Genomic DNA, 22,217 nt, shown 5'->3' with positions numbered 1-22,217 from the left:
GGAGGGCAGTTGAGAATCAGTTCCCATAAAGAAAACAACAGACCTGAACTAACAGGTTCAGGTGCCCTGATATAAGGGCATCACTGATTCACTAAGTGTGTAGATATACCTATCTTTTGCTGCAGAGATACTGTGTGTAATTACAGGGAGCTCCCTCAGCCCCTGTAGCAAGGGTAAGTTAAATTTCCAGGGGTCAACTGGACTCAGTACACAGTTGCTAGTAATTAAGCTATCTTGCCAGACTCCTGAGATGGCTGCACGTTGGACAAGGTAACTCCAACAGCAAAAGACTAGGGCTTGGGTGACAAGTGGCTGAGCCTCACCTGCACCATTCATGCCAGGAGACATCAGGGGAGCTCCCTTTAAAGACCTCCAAAGAAGGCTTTCTGCACAGAGGATGTCAGAGACAGCCAACAAAAAGTGAAGCTGTTTACAGAAAGGATAGCAGATCTGCTCTACAAAGGGGATTGCCTTCCAGTTTAGAAAAACTCCATTTTCCCCCTCCCTTTTCATGGTCTCTATGGAAGAGTAGCAGACTGGTGCATTCCCATAAGGAGGCAAATTCAAATGTAAGTATGAGGAGCTTTTAAAAATACTAACTTTGAATTTAAAATGGTGGGACCAAGATATCTCTATCCATTTCTCCTTTCTGAAACCAAGTGAAAGCAACAAGAAGAATAAGAAACAGAAGGAAACTCCATCCTCGATGAAGTAAAGAAACATCTATAATTCTGAGTCTCAAAATCCACAAGGAAATGTTGCTAAATGTGGTGAAAATCCTGGGAGAGGAAACTGATGATGCATTGATGAGCACAAAATACCTCCAAAGCAGTGGCATATCTGGAAGGGCAAAAGAAAAGGCACCTCAACTGAAGCCACAGTATTACTCTGAAAAGTCTGGCTTTAGAAGTCTCCATAAATTCTGTTTACAATTGCAAAAGAGTGGCAGGGGTGAGGAGCTGGAGTGTTCAAGGAGGAAACACATGGGTTTTGAAGAGGTGATTTATCATCTGACAGAGGAGAGGGAAGCTGCGAATGATGTGCAGGACTGCAAGGTAAATGCTAAATCCTTGCTACTCAACATGTGGGGCATGGATGAGCAGCATCAGCCTCACCTCGTAATTTCTTAGGATTCCAGAATCTTGGGCCTTAATCCAGAGCTAGTAATTCAGAATCTGCATCTTACAAGATGCCCAGGTGATCTGAATACACAGAAATAAATGAGAATCACTAGGCTAAAACAAGTTTCCTACTAGTCTAGAACACAGGCCTTTGATAAACAGCCAGATCAGGAAGAGCTCTACTCATTCAAAAATGTAGTCTAGTCTTTCAGAGACCCTATGGACTGATAGTAGACTCAGATTTAGAAATTCCTCTTACTAAAATTGAACAAAGTGAGGGAAAAAAAACAATATACTAGCATCGTTGAAAGAGGAAAGTGATACCACCTTATATCACACACTATGAAAAGTAGAATACAGAATTAACAGAGCCACATTAAAAGAACATGCCAATATCTTTGGCACTGTCTGTCCTCTGGAAAAGTGGCATAATGGAGAAAAAGTAGGCAGAAGAAATTCTGAAAAACTTTACTAATATACCTCAAGATGGGCAAGATGTAGGCAGCACTGGACAAAGGTACATAACATTCCTCTAAGTAACCTTCATTCTAGATAAATACTAGTTTGAATAGGAAAGGCAAGTTGGCAGTATCTATCAAAATATGCCTATCTTTTGATCCAGCAATTTAATTCTCCAAAAATATTGGTAAAAAATTGCAAAAGCATATGTGAAAGACTGTTAATTGCAACCCTGTTTTTAAAAATAAATCCTAGTTCCACAGTGAGGCCTACCCTAACTAAATGCTTATTTGAGATCTGCACTGCTGGTGAAGATGGAATTATAGAGAATTGTTTACCCTCCCATCTGAAACAATAAAACACTGGACAAAACATGAAACTTTGGCATTCAAGACATTGGATAACAGGCAATGAAACAGAGATCCCTGAAAAATGGGAAACAAATGAGTACTATGATTTCCCCAGATAACTGCATGGAAACTTTCCAGGCTGTGGCCTCCCAAAGTTGAGGAAATTAAGCTAAAAGTCATGGAGACTGAGGTGACTGGAGTTCACAGGATGAAGTGCCTGAAAGCTCTTAGAGGAAAAAACCCTAGACATCTGCAGAATTTTTAGCTGAATTTTACCTGAATACTCATCAGAACATGCATGTGAAGAAACTACCTGAAGCTGGGGGAAAAAACTGATAGAACTACAAAAATAAATAGACAAATCCAAATCTTTAAAGTAAAGACTGTTACAAGAAACAAAGAAGGACACTACATAATGATCAAGGGATCAATCCAAGAAGATATAACAATTGTAAATACGTATGTACCCAACATAGGAGCACCTCAATATATAAGGCAAGTATTGACAGATATAAAAGGAGAAATCCACAGTAATACAATAATAGTAGGGGACTTTTAACACTCCACTTAAATCAATGGATATAAATAACACACACTTAAATAACACAGTAGAGCAAATGGACTTAATTGACACCTACAGAGCAGCAGTCCCCAACCTTTTTGGCACCAGGGACTGGTTTCATGGAAGACAATTTTTCCACGGACTGGGGTTGGTGAGACAGATGGTTTCGGGATGATTCAAGCACATTTCATTTGTTGTGCACTTTACTTCTATTATTATTACATTGTAATATATAATGAAATAATTATACAACTCACCATAATGCTGACAGGAGGCGGAGTTCAGGTGGTAATGCGAGCGATGGGGAGTGGCTGTAAATACAGATGAAGCTTCGCTCGCTCGCCTGCCGCTCACCTCCTGCCACACGGCCTGGTTCCTAACAGGCCACGGACCGGTTGGGGAGCCCTGCTATAGAGCATACTATCCAAAAGCAGCAGAATACACATTCTTTTCTAGTGCACATGGAATATTCTCCAGGATAGATCACATGCTAGGTGGCAAAACAAGCTTCAGTAAATTTAAGAAAATTGAAATCATATCATCTTTTCTGACCACAATGCTATAAGGCTAGAAGTCAACTACGAAAAAAACTGCAAAAAACAGACACGTGTAGGCTGAATAAAATGCTGCTAAACAACAAATGGATCACTGAAGAAATCAAAGAGGAAATCAAAAAATACCTAGAGATGAAAACATGACAATCCCAAACCTATGGGACACCACAAAAGCAGTTCTAAGAAGGAAGTCTACAGTGATACAATCTTGACTCAGAAAACAAGGAAGAGCTCAAATAAACAACCTAACCTTACATGTAAAGGAACTAGAGAAAGAAGAACAAACAAAACCTAAAGTTAGTAGAAGGAAAAAAATCATAAAGATTCAGGCAGAAACAAATGAAATAGAGACTAAAAAAAATAGAAAAGATAAATGGAACTAAAAGCTGGTTCTTTGAAGAGATAAATAAAATTGATAAACCTTTAGCCAGATACATCAAAAAAAAAAGGGAGAGGGCCCATTTCAATAAAATCAGAAATGAAAAAGGAGAAGTTACAACCGAAAACAGAAATGAAAAGGATCATAAGAGACTACTATGAGCAATTATAGGCCAATAAAATGGACAACCTAGAAGAAATGGACAAATTCTTACAAAGGTACAATCACCCAAGACTGAGCCAGGAAGAAATAGAAAATATGAACAGACCAATTACCAGTACTGAAATTGAATCAGTAATTTAAAAACTCCCAACAAACAAAAGTCCAGGACAAGACAGCTTCACAGATGAATTCTACCAAATATTTAGAGAAGTTAACAACTATCCTTCTGAAATGATTCCAAAAAACTGCAGAGGAAGGAACACTTCCAAACTCATTCTGTGCAGCCACCAACCATCACCCTGATACCAAAATCTGACAGAGAATTCCCTGGTGGTCCAGTGGTTAGGACTCCGTGCTTCCACTGCAGGGGGGCCCAGGATCAATCCATGGTCAGGGAGCTAAGACCCCACAAGCCGTGTGGCGTGGCCAAAAACAAAAAAACAAAAAACAAACAAAAAACTCAGACAAAGATATCACAAAAAAAGAACAATTACAGGTCAATATCACTGGTGAACATAGATGCAAAAATCCTCAACAAAATACTAGCAAACCAAATAATACATTAAAAGGATCACACAACCAATATCAAGTGGGGTTTATCCCAGGGAGGCAAGGATTTTTCAATATCTACAAATCAGTCAATGTGAGGATACACCACATTAAAAAAACCAGAAAATGAAAACCATACGATCATTTCCATAGATGCAGAAGTAGCTTTTGGTAATATTCAACATCCATTTATAAAAACTCTCCAGAAAGTGGGCATAGAGGGAACATACCTCAACATAATGAAGACCATATATGATAAAGCTAACATCATAATCAATGGTGAAAAGCTGAATGCATTCTCTCTAGGAACAAGACAAGGATGCTCATTCTCGCCACTTTTATTCAACATACTTTTGGAAGTCCTAGCCACAGCAATCCAAGAAGAAAAACATGAAAAGAAAACCAAATTGGAAAAGAAGAAGTACAACTGTCACTGTTTGCAGATGACATGATACTATACATAGAAAATCATAAAGGCACTACCAGAATACTAGAGTTCATCAATAAATTCAATAAAGTTGCAGGATAAAAAATTAATATACAGAAATCTGTTGAATTTCTATACACTAACTACAAAATATCAGAAAGAAAAATTAAGGAAACAATTCCATTTACCACTGCATTAAAAAGAATAAAATTCTGAGAAATAAACCTATCCAAGAGGGCAAAAGACCTGTGTAAGACTGATAAAAGAAACTGAAGACAATACAAACAGATGGAAAGATATACAGTGTTCTTGGATTGGAAGAATCAATATTGTTAAAATGACCATACTACTGAAGGCAATCTACAGATTCATTGCAATTCCTATCAAATTACCAATGGCATTTTTCACAGAACTAGAATAAAAAAACTTTTAATTTGTATGGAAACACAAAAGACTCCTAGTAGCAAAAGCAATCTTAAGAAAGAATGGAGCTGGAGGAATCACACTCCCTGACTTCAGACTATAATACAAAGCGACAGTAATCAAAACCAGTACAGTACTGGCACAAAAACAGACAGATCAATGGAACAGGACAGAAAGCCCAGAAATAAACCCACACACTTATGGTCAATTAATCTACGACAAAGGAGGCAAGAATATAAAATGGAGGGCTTCCCTGGTGGCGCAGTGGTTAAGAATCCACCTGCCAATGCAGGGGACATGGGTTCAAGCCCTGGTCCGGGAAGATCCCACATGCCGCGGAGCAACTAAGCCTGTGCGCCACAACTACTGAGCCTACGCTCTAGAGCCCACGAGCCACAACTACTGAGCCCACGTGCCACAACTACTGAAGCCTGCATGCCTAGAGCCCTGCTCCGCAACAAGACAAGCCACCACAGTGAGAAGCCTGCATACTACAACAAAGAGTAGGCCCCGCTCGTCACGACTAGAGAAAACCCGTGCGCAACAACAAAGACCCAAAAAATAAATAAAATAAATTAAAAAAAAAAAAAGAATATAAAATGGAGAAAAGACAGTATCTTCAATAATAAGTGCTGGGAAAACTAGACAGCTACATGTAAAAGAATGAAATTAGAACATCTATAACACCATATACAAAAATCAACTCAAAATGGATTAAATGGGGCTTCCCTGGTGGCGCAGTGGTTGAGAATCTGCCTGCCAATGCAGGGGACACGGGTTCGAGCCCTGGTCTGGGAAGATCCCACATGTCGCGGAGCAACTAGGCCCGTGAGCCACAATTACTGAGCCTGCGCGTCTGGAGCCTGTGCTCCGCAACAAGAGAGGCCACAATAATGAAAGGCCCGCGCACCGCGATGAAGAGTGGCCCCCACTTGCCGCAACTAGAGAAAGCCCTCGCACAGAAACGAAGACCCAACACAGCCATAAATAAATAAATAAAAATTGTATAACTTAAAAAAAAAAAAAAGATTTATAAAAAAAAAAAAAATGGATTAAATACCTAAACGTAAGACTGGATACTATAAAGCTCCTAGAGGAAAACATAAGCAGAACACTCTTTGACATAAATTGTAGCAATATTTTTTTGGATCCTTCTCCTAAAGAAACGGAAATAAAAGCAAAAATAAACAAATGGGACCTAATTAAGCTTAAAAGTTTCTGAACGGCAAAAGAAACCATGAACAAAACAAAAGACAACCTAGGGAATGGGAGAAAATATTTGCAAATGATGCAACCACAAGGGATTAATTTCCAAAATATACAAACAGCTCATACAGCTCAGAATCAAAAAACAAACAACCCAATCAAAAAAAAAAAAAAAAGACGGAAGACCTAAACAGACATTTCTCCAAAAAAGACATACGGATAGCCAACAGGCACATGAAAAGATGCTTCACATTGCTAATCAGTAGAGAAATGCAAATCAAAACTACAATAAGGTATCACCTCACACCAGTCAGAATGGCCATCATCAAAAAGTCCACAAATAATAAATGCTGGAGAGGGTGTGGGAAAAAGGGAACCCTCCTACACTGTTGGTGGGAATGTAAATTGGTACAGCCACTATGGAGAACAGTAAGGAGGTTCCTTAAAAAACTAAACATAGAGTTATCATATGATCCTGCAATCCAACTCCTGGGCATATATCCAGAGAAAACTATAATTTGAAATGATACATGCACCACAATGTTCACTGCAGCACTATTTACAATAGCTAAGACATGGAAACAACTTAAATGTCCATCAACAGATGAATGGATAAAAAAGATGTGGTATATATGTACAATGGAATACTACTCGGCCATAAAAAAAAGAATAAAATAATACCATTTGCAGCAACATGGATGGACCCAGAGATTATCATATTAAGTGAAGTCAGACAGAGAAAGACAAATATCATATGATATCGCTTATATGTGGAATCTAAAAAAAATGATACAAATGAACTTATTTACAAAACAGCAATAGACTTACAGATACAGAAAACAAACTATGGTTACAAAAGGGGAAAGGTGGAGGGAGGGAATAAATTAGGAGTTTGGGATTAAGAGATACACACTATTATATATAAAATAGATAAACAACAATGACCTACTGTATAGCACAGGGAATTATATTCAATATCTTGTAATAACCTATAATGGAAAAGAATCTGAAAAACATATATATATATAAATATATATATAAAACTAAATCACTCCGCTGTACATCTGAAACTAACACGACATTGTAAATCAACTATACTTCAATTTAAAAAAATAAATAGACAAACTACAATTATAATAGATTTTGACATGCATCTCCCAAAGAACAAGTTGACTGAAAATCAGTAAGGGCACTGAAGACTTGAACAACACTATCAGCCAACTTGACCTAACTGACATTTAAAAAACACTCCACCCAAGAACAGCAGAATATGCATTCTTTTTAAATGCACCCAGAACATTTACCAAGATAGACAATATTCCAAGCCTTAAAACACATCTCAATAAATTTAAAAGGATTCAATTCATACAAAATGTTTTCTAACTAGAATGGATTAAGTTAGAAATAATAGAAAGATAATTGGAAAATCCCCCAAATATTTGGATCTAAATAGCACAATTTTTAGTAACCCATGGGTTAAAAGAGAAATCAAAAGGCAAAACAGAAAGTATTTTTAATTGAATGAAACTTGTAACAGCATATCAAAATATGTGGAATGCAGCTAACACATTACTTAAAAGGAAACATAATATTACTGTCTAAGTTGTAAAATAAAACTCTCAAATCAATGACTTCAATTTCCACCTTAACAAATTAGAAAATGAAGAGCAATGAAACCCAAAGTTACCATAAGAATGGAAATAAAGAAATCAGTAGGAAACAGAAAAGACAAAAGCAGGTCAATAAAACCAATAAATCTTCACTCAGACAATATGAAAAAAAAGATAACATACAAGTTACCAATATCTGAAATGGCAGAGATGACATCACTACAGTTATTAAACGGATAAGGGAATATTGGGAACTTTATGTAAATAAATTTAACCACTTAGATAAAATGGAAAAATTTTCTTGAAAGAACAAAACTGCCAACCTTACTCAAGAATAAATAGATAATTCTTCAACTTATTCCTGGTTTATCCTTTGTCAGGTGCTTTTTATAAAGGAATAAACGTTTGACTTCTTGATATATCTGCCACAATTAGTAACAGACCCAGTTTCCCACAGCAAATTTTATAACCTTCATGAAATAAACACAAAGTTAAACTCACCTTTTGGGATCTTAAATAATGAAGCAGGCGAGGTAGATGGGCTTTTGTCTGTCAACAAAAAGAAGATCATTAACTTTAAATTCATAGTCAAGAAATGTCAAAAGCAGAATTAATGACCATGGAACATAAACTGAAAAACTTGTATCTTGCAAACGAATTTGAGGAAATATACAAAATAGGATTGAGTGTACAGTCTACCTTGGCTTCTTCCAAATAGCTCCTTGTTCTCTTCTAAATGACTCAAAGTTCATTCCATTTTTCGGCAACGTGGCAGGAGTACTGGGAATCAAACATACTGGGGCAGTAAGAAATGACCGAGGCGAACTCAGCACAAGGTCATCAAGCAGATACCCACAGGATGTAGGTTCTGTGTCATGTGGTGCCAGCGGTGGAGGAAAAGGTGGGCTTGCTCCTCGAGGTGGCGGGGCCCGAGGTGGGTGGCCCGAGATGCAGCCAGAGCAGTGGAGGGGTCTGCACTTTAAGAAGTTAAATTACATGTCAAGTTCTTGACTTTAAAATCAGGTGGGAAATTGGGGGCTTTCTCATTTCTAACCTGTTACATCTGCCTGAATTGCCTGAATTTCTGCATATGTATCTGAGAAAGAAGAAACTGCTGAAGAAAAACCCACACGTTTGAAGATTAAATTACTTGATGCTTATTAGCCAATTTCTGAATTCTTATGTATTTCCAGGAGTGTGTGACATATCAGAAAACGGCACAGAAAGTATCACATAATGGTTCTTTCCCATCATGATTTAAATCCCAGCATTTTCAGTTACTTCTGTGATTCCTCTGTACTCATTACAGTTGACCCCGAATCACCTGGGTCTGAACTGCATGGGTCCACTTATTCAATAGTAAATTTAATTCTGTATCTATTAAAAAAGTGGAATTTGTAATTTAAACCTTCCAAATATTTTCAGATACCATGCTGTTATTGCCAGTTTAGTTCTGTATGAACAGGGAATATACTTTATATATAACTAAATTTTAAAAATTTATTAAGATTTGTTTTACAGTCTCTCTTGGTGAAATGTTCCATGTGTACTTGGAAAGAAAGTATTCTACTCTTGTGGAGTGGAATATTTTATAAATGTCAACTCATTAATTCGGTTGATCATGTTGTTCAGTTCTATATTCTTACAGATTTTCTACTTGTTCTATCAGTGACTGAGAGAGAAGTGGTGAAGTTTCTAATGATTATTGTAGACTATTTACACTTTTTTTTTTCCTTTGTGAAATTTGCACCTCTGTAGTTTGATGCATATACGTTTAGGATTGTTATGTTTACCTGGAAAATTTATTGTTACGTAGTGTTTGTCTTCTTCCCTGATTATATTCCTTACTCTGAAGTCTACTTCATGATATTAAAAGTGAATTCAGCTTCCTTTTTACCAGTGCTTGCATGATCTATCTCTCCCCACTACTTAACTTTTACCTATGCCTTTAAAGTGACTTTCTGCTAGACAGCATATAGCTGTGTCCTGCTTTTTCATTCAATCTTATAATCTGTCTTTTAACTGGTGTGTTTTGACCATTTATATTTGATGCAATTTTTTATATATTTGGATTAAAACCCATCCATCCTCTTAACTATTTTCTAATTGTTCTGCCTATTCTTTGGTTTTTGTTCTCTTTCTGCCTTCTATTGGGTTAACTGAGGATTTTTAATTATTCCATTTTATTCTATTAACTGCTTACATCTCTTTAAAATGTTTTAGAGGTTACTGTAAGGTTACAATATGTCTTTAATTAACCAGAATATATCTCAAGTAATGTAACATTAACAAGTAAAGATATTACACAATGTATTTAATTTCTCCCTCACATCCTTTGTGCTTCTGTCATCTATTTACACTGACATATGCTATAGCATACTGTTTTAGACAGCTTTTAGGTATTTAGATGTTAAAAAAAAAAAAACTGTCTTACCTTTATTCCATTTCCAGATCTCTAAGTGCATCTCCTTCTGTTTAAAGAACTTCATTTAACAGTTCTTTTAGAGTAGGGTCTTCTGGCAATGTATTTTATGCTTTTTCCTTCTCTGAGAAAGTCTTCATTTCTCTATCAATTCTGAAAGACATTTTCATGAAAAATTTCATAAAGACAGTTTTTTCCCCCTTTTGTTCCTATGTAACGTCTTTTTAAAAAAATCTTTCCTTGTACTCTTTGAGCTTTATAGATTTTTGTTCTGGTGTCATTATCCATTGTTTATTCAAATAGTTCTTCTCACCCAATTTCTCTATTCCTTCCAGGAATCCAATTCTGCATGTGTTGGACCAACAGATCTTTTCCCACAGCTCTTGGATGATCTGTTCTTTTCTGTCACCCCTGCCCTCCTCTGTGTTTCAGTTTGGCTATTCTTATTGACTTACCTTCAAGTTCACTTATTCTTTCCTTGGCTATGTCAAGTATACCTATGAGCCTGTTGAAGGTATTGTTCCCATCTCTTTACTGTGTTCATTTCAGTATTTCCGTTTGATTCTCATAGTTTCATCTCTGATCAAATGACCCATCTAATTTGCCTGTTGTACACTTTTTTCATTAGAGCCTTTAACATATTATTTAAAATTCTGTGTGAGGTAGTCTGGGTCTAGTTCTTGACTGCTTTTTCTTTTGGTGGGTGGTGATTTTCCTTGTCTTGTAAATGTTTATTTTTTGGCCCAAACCCAGGTATCTTGTGTAGGACAGTAGAAACAGAGGTAAACAGATTTAAGCCCTAGAAACGGTCATGTCATTTCTTCTGTTATGCCTTTCATGTAGGAGGTTTTCATTAATATAGTTAAAAATTGGACTAGGTTTAAGGTTGCTCCTTGCTGTGGTTACCCTAAGTTCATCACAGCCTTCAAAATTCACTAGTGATTCCTTAGAGTGAGGGCATGTTTTCCATGGGTTAATCTCAATGTCTGGGTGACCTTCAAATTTCAGTGTTCTCTTTAGATTATGCCTTAGAGACAGGCCAGCTAAACTAAGATATTTTCATTCATTCATTCAATATTATTGAGTGCTTACCACTTCCTATGTGCCAGTCACTGTACTAAATGCTGGAACTTGTAACTCCAACAATACTCCACAACCCTCTGCCTTTAGTTTGTACCTCTGTACTTTCTCTCTTGCCTTCAATAGCCTCCCAACTTTTGTGTGCCTAGTAAATATCTATTCTCCCTTTAATACTATCGCTGTCTCCAAAAGTGATCCATCACCATGGAGTTCATCATCCTCTATATTACCTGTGTACCTTATATGCTTCCATATTTAAATATCCTGTATTCCCTAAACTGTAAATGCCTGCAGACAAGAACAGTGTCTTATTAGTACATATTAGGTTTGTGACCATTGATTTGGAACCAACCTCTATGGCAGATAGACAGAGGACTTAACTAAGCAGAGGGGTGTGTGTATAGAAGGATAGGGAGAAAAGACATGCCCCTCCATGAGCCTTCTCTATGCTGTTTGCTCATCCATTTGCTTGAAGTGTTGATTTTTTATGCTGATCTTGCAGACTGATATGACAAGTTTAAATGGAAAATTGTTCTATTATCCTACATGCATGCTCCCTTCACAAACCCAGTTGTTGTCTTCTCAGCTGTGGTCAAAGTTAGAGGGACCTAATCCATGTGGTCAAACATTTCACAAAGTTGTCTTAGATACAGGTGCTTTCAAAAGTAGCTTTTGCAATAGAAAAACGCACACAGAAGACTCCAACTGTATATAACCCAATTCCAAAAAAGAATTCTGATTTTATTTCTTACACATTTTGCACAAACTGGAAAGAAGCACTGAAAACTATTATATATATGGTGAACAGCTGACATGAAAGAGTCTGGCGCATAAATGCAGGGTTTTTCCCAAGTATTAGTCAGTTTAGGTTGCCATAACAAAATACCATAGACTGGGTAATGTAAACAAAATTTATTTCTCACAGTTTTGGAGGCTGAAAGTCTGAGATCAGGATGCCACAAGGTTGGATACTGGTGAGGGCTAGTTTCTCGGCTTGCAGATAGCCACCTTCTTGCTGTGTCCTCACATGGCAGAGGTCTCTGGTGTTTCTTCTTTAAAAACACTAATCCTATTATGAGGGCCCCACCCTCATGACCTCATCTAACCCTTATTATCTCCCAAAGGCCTCAATTCCAAATACAATCACATTGGGGGTTAGGGTTTTAACAAATGAAATTTTGGGAGGACACATTCAGTCCATGACTTCCCATTCTCCACCAATCATTTGTTGCACACCAGTGTTTTCACATGAAAATACCAATGTTTATTCATATAAATATAAATTCATTTTCAAACAAAACAGTAACAAATGATTTCTCCTTGTTCTGCAGTTCCTCATTCTTCAGTACATCCTGGTTTTTCCCCCCCCCCCATTAGCTTGTCCCAGGCTTGTTAGATTTTTCACACCATTAAGATCACATGTCTTCATATCCATAGACACAGTATGGTAATGACTCTATTGCTCCACACAATTATGAGTGCTATCTTTACTCAATCTTCTTTATTCTCAACCAGAAGTTTCTGTCAGCTGAAAATGGCACCCTGGTTTGTGAGGAAATCCCGTCTGTGTGATACTTTTAGTTCTAAGGGACAAACTCAAACTCTTTCTTCACATGACCTTAAATCAGGCTCACAGCCCATCCAGAAAAATGGATTTACAATTCACTTTGTTGTACCTAACCAATGAAATAGCTTTAAAATTACATTGGAAATAAAGTACCAGTTATTTTTATCAAATGAAGAATGTTCTTCATTAAAAATGACTGATCCAATCATCTGAGCTTGCTATTTTGAAACAAAGAACTATGATAAAGTCACTGCCTCAGTTGATTTCAAATCCTCAGGTCAAAATCACCAATGACTTTTGCTCTTTGGCTTTCAAAGTGGGACACATCATTAAACTGTCCCATTTTTACACAATTTATGTTATAGACAAATGCATTTTCCCATGCCTCTGTCTCTGCTACTCTGCTAGCCTCCCTCTTAGCTTTTACATATTTAAAACAATCTTAAGCCTTTTCCTCAGAATGTGTATTCTGATGTCGAATCAAGGATGAGCTCCGACTATATGCCTTCCCACATTTACTACACTCATAGGGTTTCTCTGAAGAATGACTTCTCTGATGCCGAATAAGATCTGAGCCACTGCTAAATGCCTTCCCACATTCATTACATTCATAGGGTTTCTCTCCAGTATGACTTCTTTCATGTAGAATAAGGGATGTGCGTTGGCTAAAGGCCTTCCCACACGTTTTGCATGTATATGGTTTCTCTCCAGTGTGAATTCTTTCATGTTGGGCTAGGTGTGCACTCTGACTGAAGGCCTTCCCACACTGATCACATTCATAGGGTCTATCTTCAGTATGAATTCTCTTATGTCGAGTAAGAGATATTCGGTGACTGAAGGCTTTCCCGCATTCCTCACACTGATAGGGTTTTTCTCCAGTATGGATTCTCTGATGTTCAATAAGAAATGATTGGCGGCCAAAAACTTTACTACATTTATTGCATTTGAAAGGTTTCTCTTCAGAATGAATGTTTTGATGTATTTTAAGGTTGGCAGTTCCAGAAAACATCTTCCCACATTCCTTACATTCAAACAGCTTCTTTTTCTTTGTATGAACTTTCTGATGTTGAATAAGGGACGAATGCCGGTTGCAGACCTTCTCACATTTATTACATCTGTATAGTTTCTCTCTATTATGAATTCTTAGATGTAGAGTAAGGGTTGAAAGCCGCGTGAAGATCTTCTCACATTTATCACATTTGTAGGGTTTCTTTGAAGCGTGAATTCTCTGATGAAGCATAATGGATGAAATCCTATTAAAGGATTTCCCACATTGTCTGCATTTATAAGGATTCTCTATACGGTGACTTCTCTGCTGTAAACTCTGACTTAAGGCCTTCTCACTTTCATGAGTCTTCTCTCCAGTATGAATTCTTTTATGTATAACAAGGACTGATTTCTTACCGAACCCTCTCCCACATTTATTGCATTTATGTATTTTCTTTCCATTGTGAATTTTCTTATGAAGTAAAAAAGATGACATTCGAATGAAGGCTTTCTCACATTTTCTGCACTGGTAGACATTTTGGACAAGGTGGATTTTCTGATGTATACTGAGAGATTGGCATTGACTCAAGGCCTTCCCACAGTCAAAGATTTCCTTTTCATCATGACTTTTCCCATGTAAAATAAGGGTTGTTCTTTGAATGAAGCTTTCCCCACATTTATCACATTCATAGCTTCTCCTTCCATTGTGAATTTTTTGATGAAGAATAAGGGATGAGATCTGTCTGAAAGCTTTTCTACAATTACTGCATTCATAAGGCTTCTCTCCAGTATGAGAGTTCTGATGAAGTTTAAGAGCTAAGCTTTGACTAAAGAATTTCCCACAGTAGTTACATTTTAGAGATTTCTTCTTTGAATGCACTTTCTTGGGTTTTATTAGGACTGAATTTTTCTTGCAGCCTCTCTTTCCTGTGGGAACTTTTTGTGGTGCAGAAACTGGTTTCTGATAGATGCTTTGCCCAGATTTGTTGCACTGATATGGAGATAACTTCTTGGTCTCACATTTAGACCCTAAGTCTGAAAGACATCAAGAAATTCAATTTGTTTTCCTGTGCTAGAAAAATAAAGCTATTTGCAATCATTATCATAATAACGATGATAATCAGAATAACTTTTTAGTGTCTTATTATGGTTTTAACACAGTAAGGGCTTTATAGAAACATTTAATAACTGAAATTCAGGGAAGCACAATTGGAAATTAATAAATAAAGGTTTTATTTAGAGAATAAATGTATACCATATACCACATTAAACTCCATAAATTGTTCAGCAGATGAATGTAGTTTTATTATAGGAAATGTCCAGAAAAGGCAGAAGGTAAAATACAGACAGAAGGTAAATTACTGGTTGCCTGTGGCTGAAAGTGGGAATGGGGATTATCTGTAAATGGGCATGAGGGATCTTACTGAGGTGACAAAACTGTTCTAAAACTGGTTTATGGCGATGGTGGTACAACTTGGTAAATTTAGCAAAAACTACTGAATTATACACTTAATATGGATGAATTTTACAGTATGTGGCTCAATAAAGTAAATTTTTAAAATGTATTATTAAAATCGAATCTTAAAAGAAACCAAACTTGACTTCTGGTTTCTGGCTCCTCATGTAAAAGTTTGGAAGTCACCATTTTGTCCTACAACTCTCCTTAGATCCATTATAGAGGGGAGGGCACAGGGCAAACCACTTCCTCCAAGACTGGAGAGACAAACTGAAGCTTACTGGAGCAGAGACTCACAAGCACAACCACCACGGGAACCTGTGCTGGGGCAGGAAAACCTGAACTATAATTAATGAATTGTTGGAGGCTCAGTGCCAACAACTCTGAGAGTTAAAAACTCCAGGGGGACCTAGTCAAAGCAGCCCACACAATATGGCGAGATTTACCTTTAGGAGTTTGATCAGATTCTCACCTTAAATATAGGAGAAAAATTCTCTTGGGCTGCCTCCAAGGGGTGGGGAAAAGGAATCATTTTGAAATATGCCAGATCAGTCTGTTCCTCTTAACAAGGCCTGCTCTCAGGGGACACTAGGTAGGTAACCAGAGCCTACCAGGCTGAGGTATTATCAGAGCTTAATTGACCTGGGGAAGGAAAATATCCAACTCCACCTGGCTCTAGCCAGCTTGTCCCACCTAATGTGGGAGGGAAAAACAGAATCACTTGTGATGTTCACAATCCAGAGAAGTCTCACTAAAAGACTGAAAACCTAATCATAAGACTAAAGACTTCTCCCCTCCCCCACCTCACCATCACATCACTAAAGGCCTATTTAGAGCAGTTCCTTTTAAATGGTATATCATGGCTGACCATCAAGAAATAATTAGAAGACATACCAAAAGGCAAAAAACACAACTTGAAGAGACAAAGCAAGCATCAAAACCAGATTCAAATATGGCAGGGATGTTTGACTTATCAGGTCAGAAATTTTAAACAAGTATGTTTAATATGCTAAGGGCTCTAGTGGATAAAGTATACAGCATACTAGAAGAGATGGGCAATGTAAGCAGAAAGATGGAAATCCTAAGGAAGAACCAAAATGAAATGTCAAGAGATCAAAAACACTGCAGCAGAAATGAAGAATGCCTTTGATGGGCTTTTTGGTAGAACTGACACAGCTGAGGGAAGATTCTGCAAGTTAAAGAATTTATCAATAAAATCCTCAAAACCTGGAAAGCATAGAGAACAAAGACTGAAACAACAGAACAAAATATCCAAAGACTGGAACAATTACAAAAAAAATAACATATCTGTAATAGAAATACCAGAGGAGAAGAAAGAGAAAAAAGAACAATGACTGAAAACTTCCCCAAATTAATGTCAGACACTAAATTACATATCTAAGCTGCTCAAAGAACACAAAACAGGATAAATGTTAGGAAACCTATACCTAGGCATATCATTTTTAAACTGCAGAGTATCAAAGAAAAATTCCTGAAAGAAGCCAGAGGGAAAAAAGATCCCACCTACAGAGGAACAAAGATTAGATTTACATTCAACCTCTCAGAAACCATGCAAGCAAGAAGAGAGTGGCATGAAATATTTAAATTGCTGAGGAAAAAACCCCACCAATCTAGTAGTCTGTACCTTGTGAAAATTTCCTGCAAAAGTGAAAGAGAAAGACTTTCTCATATAAACAAATATTGTGAGAACTTGTTGCCAGTACACGTGCCTTGCAAGAAATGTTAAAGAGGTCCTTTGGAGAGAAGGAAAATAATGTAAGTCAGAAACTCAGATCTACATAGAGAAAGGAAGAGCACTGAAGAAGGAATAAATGAAGGCAAAAAAAAAACCCTTTTATTATTTTTGATTAGTCTAACAGATAACAGTTTATTCAAAATAATGATAGCAACAATGTATTTGATTACATACGCTTATGTATTTATCTTATGTGTGTGTGTATGCTAATGTATACTTATATATAAGTGAAGTAAATGACAGCAATGATAGAGGGGATGGGAGGAAGGAGTTAGCATTATTTTAAGGTACTCATGCTATCCATAAAGTGGTACAGTGTTATTTAAAAGTGGACATGGATTAACTGTAAATGTGTATTGTAAGCTCTAAGGCAACCACTAAAAAGAGTTTAAAAAGTAAAAAAAAAAAAGTATAAAAAAAGAAAGTATGCTAAGGATAGAAAATGGAATCATATGAAATGTTCATTTAAAATCACAAAAGGCAGAAAAGAGTGGAAGACAAAAACAGAACAAAAAATAAAGGTAACAAATAGAATACAGTAACAAAATGGTAGATATAAATTCAACTACATCAATAATCACTTTAAATGTCAATGGTCTAAATGCATCAATTAAAAGAGATTTTTCAGAGTGCATAAAAAACATGACCCACCTGTATGCTGTCTATAAGAAACCCACTTTAGATATGGAGACACATATGGATTAAGAGTAAATGAATGGAGAAAAGCAGACCAAGCTGACACTAATCAAAAGACAACAGGGCTTCCCTGGTGGCGCAGTGGTTGAGAATCTGCCTGCCAATGCAGGGGACATGGGTTCGAGCCCTGGTCTGGGAAGATCCCACATGCCGCGGAGCGACTAGGCCCATAAGCCACAACTGCTGAGCCTGCGCGTCTGGAGCCTGTGCTCCGCAACAAGAGAGGCCATGATAGTGAGAGGCCTGCGCACCGCGATGAAGAGTGGCCCCCACTTGCTGCAACTGGAGAAAGCCCTCGCACAGAAACGAAGACCCAACACAGCCATAAATAAATAAATAAATAAAATAAATAAAAGACAACAGAAGTAGCTATATTAATTCTAGACAGAGCAGGCTTAAAAACATGGAAAGTTATCATGGATAAAGAGGGGTATTACATAATGATAAAGGGGTCAATTCTTCAGGAAGACATAATAATTCTTAACATGTATGTACCTAACAACAGAGCATCAAACTACATGAGACAAAAAGTGATAGAACCACAAGGAGAAACAGATGAATCCACTATCAGAGTTGGAGACTTCAACACCCTCCTCTCATAAATGGACATATCCAGCAGGCAGAAAATCAGTAAGGACATAATGGAACTCAACCACACCATCATTCAACTGGATATAATTGACACCTATAGAGTATTTCATCCAACAGCAGAATTAACATTATTCTCAAGCTCACATGGAACATGCACCAAGACAGACCATATTCTGGGTCATAAAACACACCTTAACAAGTTTAAAAGAATAGAAATCATACAGTGTCTGCTCTCAAACCACAATGGAATTAAATTGGAACTCACTAACAAAAAGATGACTCGAAAATCCCCAAATACGTGGAGATTATACAGCACACTTCTAAATAACACATGGGTCAAAGAAGAAATCTCAAGAGAAATTTTAAAATACTTTGCATTAAATGAAAATGGAAACACAACTTATCAAAATGTGTGGGATGCACTGAAAGTAGTGCTTAGAGGGAAATTTATAGCACTGGATGCATATAATAGAAAAGAACAAAAAACCTAAAGTCAAAAATGTAAGTTTCCCCCCTAGGAAACTAGAAAAAGAGCAAATTAAATCCAAAGTAAGAAGAAAAAAAAGAATTAGAGCAAATCATTGAAAATGAAAACAGGAAATTAATAGAGAAATACAATGAAATAAAAAGATGGTTCTTTGAAAACCAGTAAAATTGTTAAGTCTCTAGCTAGACTAACTAAGAAAGAGAGAGAAGACACAAATTAATATCAGAAATCAAAGAGGGGACATCACTACATATTCCATGGAAATTAAAAGTATAATAAAAGAAAACTGAACAATTCTATGCCCACAAATCTGATAATCTAGATGAAACTGATCAATTCCTTAAAAGACATAATTTGCCAAAACTCACACAAGAAAAAGATGATGTGAATAGGCATATATCTATTTAAAAAACTGAATCAGTAATTAATAAACTTCAAAACCAAAAAGTACCAGGCCCATTATGTGTTCACTAGTGAATCCTACCAAACATTTAAGGAAGAAATCATTCCGATTCTCCATAATCTCTTTCAGAGGACAGAAGCAGAGGGAATACTTACTAACTCATTGTATAAGGCCATCATTACCTTAACGCCAAAACCAGAGACATCACAACAAAGTAAAACTACAGACCAATATCCCTGGATAAATACTGATGCAAAAATCCTAAACAAAATACTAGCAAACCAGATTCAACAGCACATTAAAAGGATCATACACATGAGCCAGTGGGATTTATACCTGGAATGCAAGGATAGTTCAATATGGGAGAATAAATGTAGTCTATCACATTAACAAATTAAAGGACAAAAACCACATGATCACCTCAACTGATGCAGAAAAAGCTTTTGACAAAATTTAACATGATAAAAACACTCAAAAAAATAGGAATAGAAGGAACTACCTCAATTCCACACCAAAAACTGTTTGAACCAATCAATGAATTCAGTAAAGTGGCAGGATACAAAATCAACACCCGAAAATCAGTTGTGTTTCTATACACTAACCATGACCACTCCGTAAAGGAAACTGAGAAAACAATCCTATTTATTATAGCATCAAAAGAATAAAATATTTAGGAACAAGTTTAACTAAAGAGATGAAAGACTGGTACACTGAAAGCTACAAACATTGCTAAAAGAAATCAAAAGATACAAATAAATGGAAAGACATCCTGTGCTTCTGGATTGGAAGACTTAATATTGTAAAACTGTCCATACCACTCAAAGTTATCTACAGATTCAATGCAATCCCTATCAAAATCTCAATAACATTTTTTTGCAGAAATAGAAAAAAGTCCTAAAATTCATATGGAATCTCAAGGGACCCTGAACAGACAAAACAATCTTGCAAGAGAGGAATGAAGTAGGAGGGCTCAGACTTCCTGATAATTAAGATGGTGTGGTAGTAGCATAAAGATAGATATGTAGACCAATGGAAGAGAATAGAGAGCCCAGAAATAAACTCTTGCAAATCTGGTCAAATGATTTTCAACAAGGGTGCCAAGACTATACAATGGGGAAAGAACAGTTTCTTCCACAAATGGTGTTGGGAAAACTGGGTATCTACATGCAAAAAATGAACTTGGACCCCTACCATACACCATATACAAAAATTAACTCAAAATAGATTAAAGACCTAAGTGTAAGACCTAAAACTATTAAACTCCTAGAAGAAAACATAGGGGAAAAGTTTCAGGACATTGGATTTGGCAATGATTTCTTAGATATGGCATCAAAAGCACATGCTACAAAATGAAAAAACTGACAAATGAGACTACATCAAACTTAACTTTTGCATGTCAAAGAAAACAACAGGGAAAAGGCAACCTATGGGTATTGTAAATCATATATCTGATAAGGGATTAACATGCTAAATATATAAAGAACTCCTACAACTTAAAAACAAAGGACAAATAACCCTGTTAAAAAATGGGCAAAGGACTTGAACAGACATTTCTCCAAGACAGACAAATGGCCAATAAACACATAAAAAGATCCTCAACATCACTAATCATTAGGGAAGTGCAAATTGAACCCACAATATCACCTCACACCATAAGGATAGCCACTATCAAAAAAAACCAGAGGACTTCCCTGGTAGTCCAGTGGTTAAAACACCATGCTCCCAATGCAGGGGGGCCCAATTCAATCCCTGGTCAGGGAACTAGATCCCACATGCCTTAACTAAGAGCCTGCATGCTGCAACTGAAGAACCCACATGCTGCAACTAAAAAGAACCCACATGCCACAAATAAGACCTGCGTGCTGCTACGAAGATCCCACAAACGGCAACAAAGATCCCGTGTGCCACAACTAAGACCTGGCGCAGACAAATAAATAAATATTAAAAAAAAAAAAAAAATAACAAGTGCTAGTGAGGATGAGCAGAAGTTGGAATCCTTGTGTACTATTGGTGGAAATGAAAAATCGTGCAGCCACTGTGGAAAATGGTATGGAGGTTATTCAGAAAATTAAAAACATAACTACCATATGATCCAGCAATCCTACCTCTGGGTACATACCCAAAGGAATTGAAATCAGGATCTCGAAGAGATATCTGTACTCCCATGTTCATTGCAGCATGATTCACAATAGCTAAGAGGGGAAGCAACCCAAATGTCTATTGACAGATGAATGAATAAAGAAAATGTGGTATATACATACAATGGAATATTATATAGCCTTAAAAAGAAGAAAATCCTGTCACATACTACAACATGGATGAAACCTTGATGACATTATGCTAAGCAGAAAAAAGCCAGTCACAAAAAGTCAAATACTGCATGATTCCATTCATATGAAGTATCCATAGTAGTCAAAATCATACCAAGGGCTGAATGGAGAGGTAGGAAGAACTAGTATTTAGTGGGTACAGAGTTTCAGTATTGCAAATTAAAGTTCTAAATAACTCTTGGTCAACAATGTGAATATACTTAACAGAACATTTAAAAATGGTTAAGATGGTAAATTTAACGTTATGTGCTTTTTACCACAAAAAATAAACTCATAAATCTGTAAAAAAAAAAAAAAAAAAAAACCACAAAAAAATTTTAAAAACCCATAACTTGACCAACCAAAGAGGAATCTACGAGAAAAGGGAATGAGTTCTTGAAAAGCAGTCAAAATAAACAGTTATGGAAAAGATTTTTAATTTTTTTTTTTAAGGATTGAAGAAAATGATGCAAGTTTGATCATTTGAAATGCTATCATTAGAGAAATCAGAACACACTTTCTCTGAAGGGAAATATGAAAGCTGAGGCAGGGGACTGGATAGGTGGGGATGAGGCTATTAAAAGCTGAGCTTCTGGAACTGGAAGCTGGGGTTCAAACTCCAACTCTGCTGCCACTTCCTAGCTGGGTGACCTTGGGCAAG

The 22,217-nt window shown here is 36.7% G+C and overlaps 1 protein-coding gene across 12 annotated transcripts in view; it reads right to left on the bottom strand.

Annotated features, from left to right (window-relative positions):
• ZNF667 (zinc finger protein 667) overlaps positions 1-22,217 on the bottom strand; it is a 48,235-nt gene that overhangs the window by 9,354 nt on the left and 16,664 nt on the right. For 11 of the 12 annotated variants that reach the window (XM_082368055.1, XM_082368053.1, XM_082368056.1 and 8 more), the window contains one exon: positions 12,671-14,893. In XM_082368055.1, coding sequence (XP_082224181.1) covers positions 13,314-14,893 — 1,580 coding nt within the window. In that variant the 3' untranslated portion in view covers positions 12,671-13,313. Of the gene's footprint in view, positions 1-2,749; positions 7,199-8,303; positions 8,352-10,236; positions 10,378-12,670; positions 14,894-22,217 lie in introns of those variants that run through there. The other variant, XM_082368049.1, reaches the window with a different exon arrangement.

The sequence above is a fragment of the Balaenoptera borealis genome (genome assembly GCF_965194805.1).
Source record: "Balaenoptera borealis genome assembly, chromosome: 19".
Classification (NCBI taxonomy): Eukaryota; Metazoa; Chordata; class Mammalia; order Artiodactyla; family Balaenopteridae; genus Balaenoptera; species Balaenoptera borealis.
This window is presented reverse-complemented; position numbering and strand designations above follow the sequence as displayed.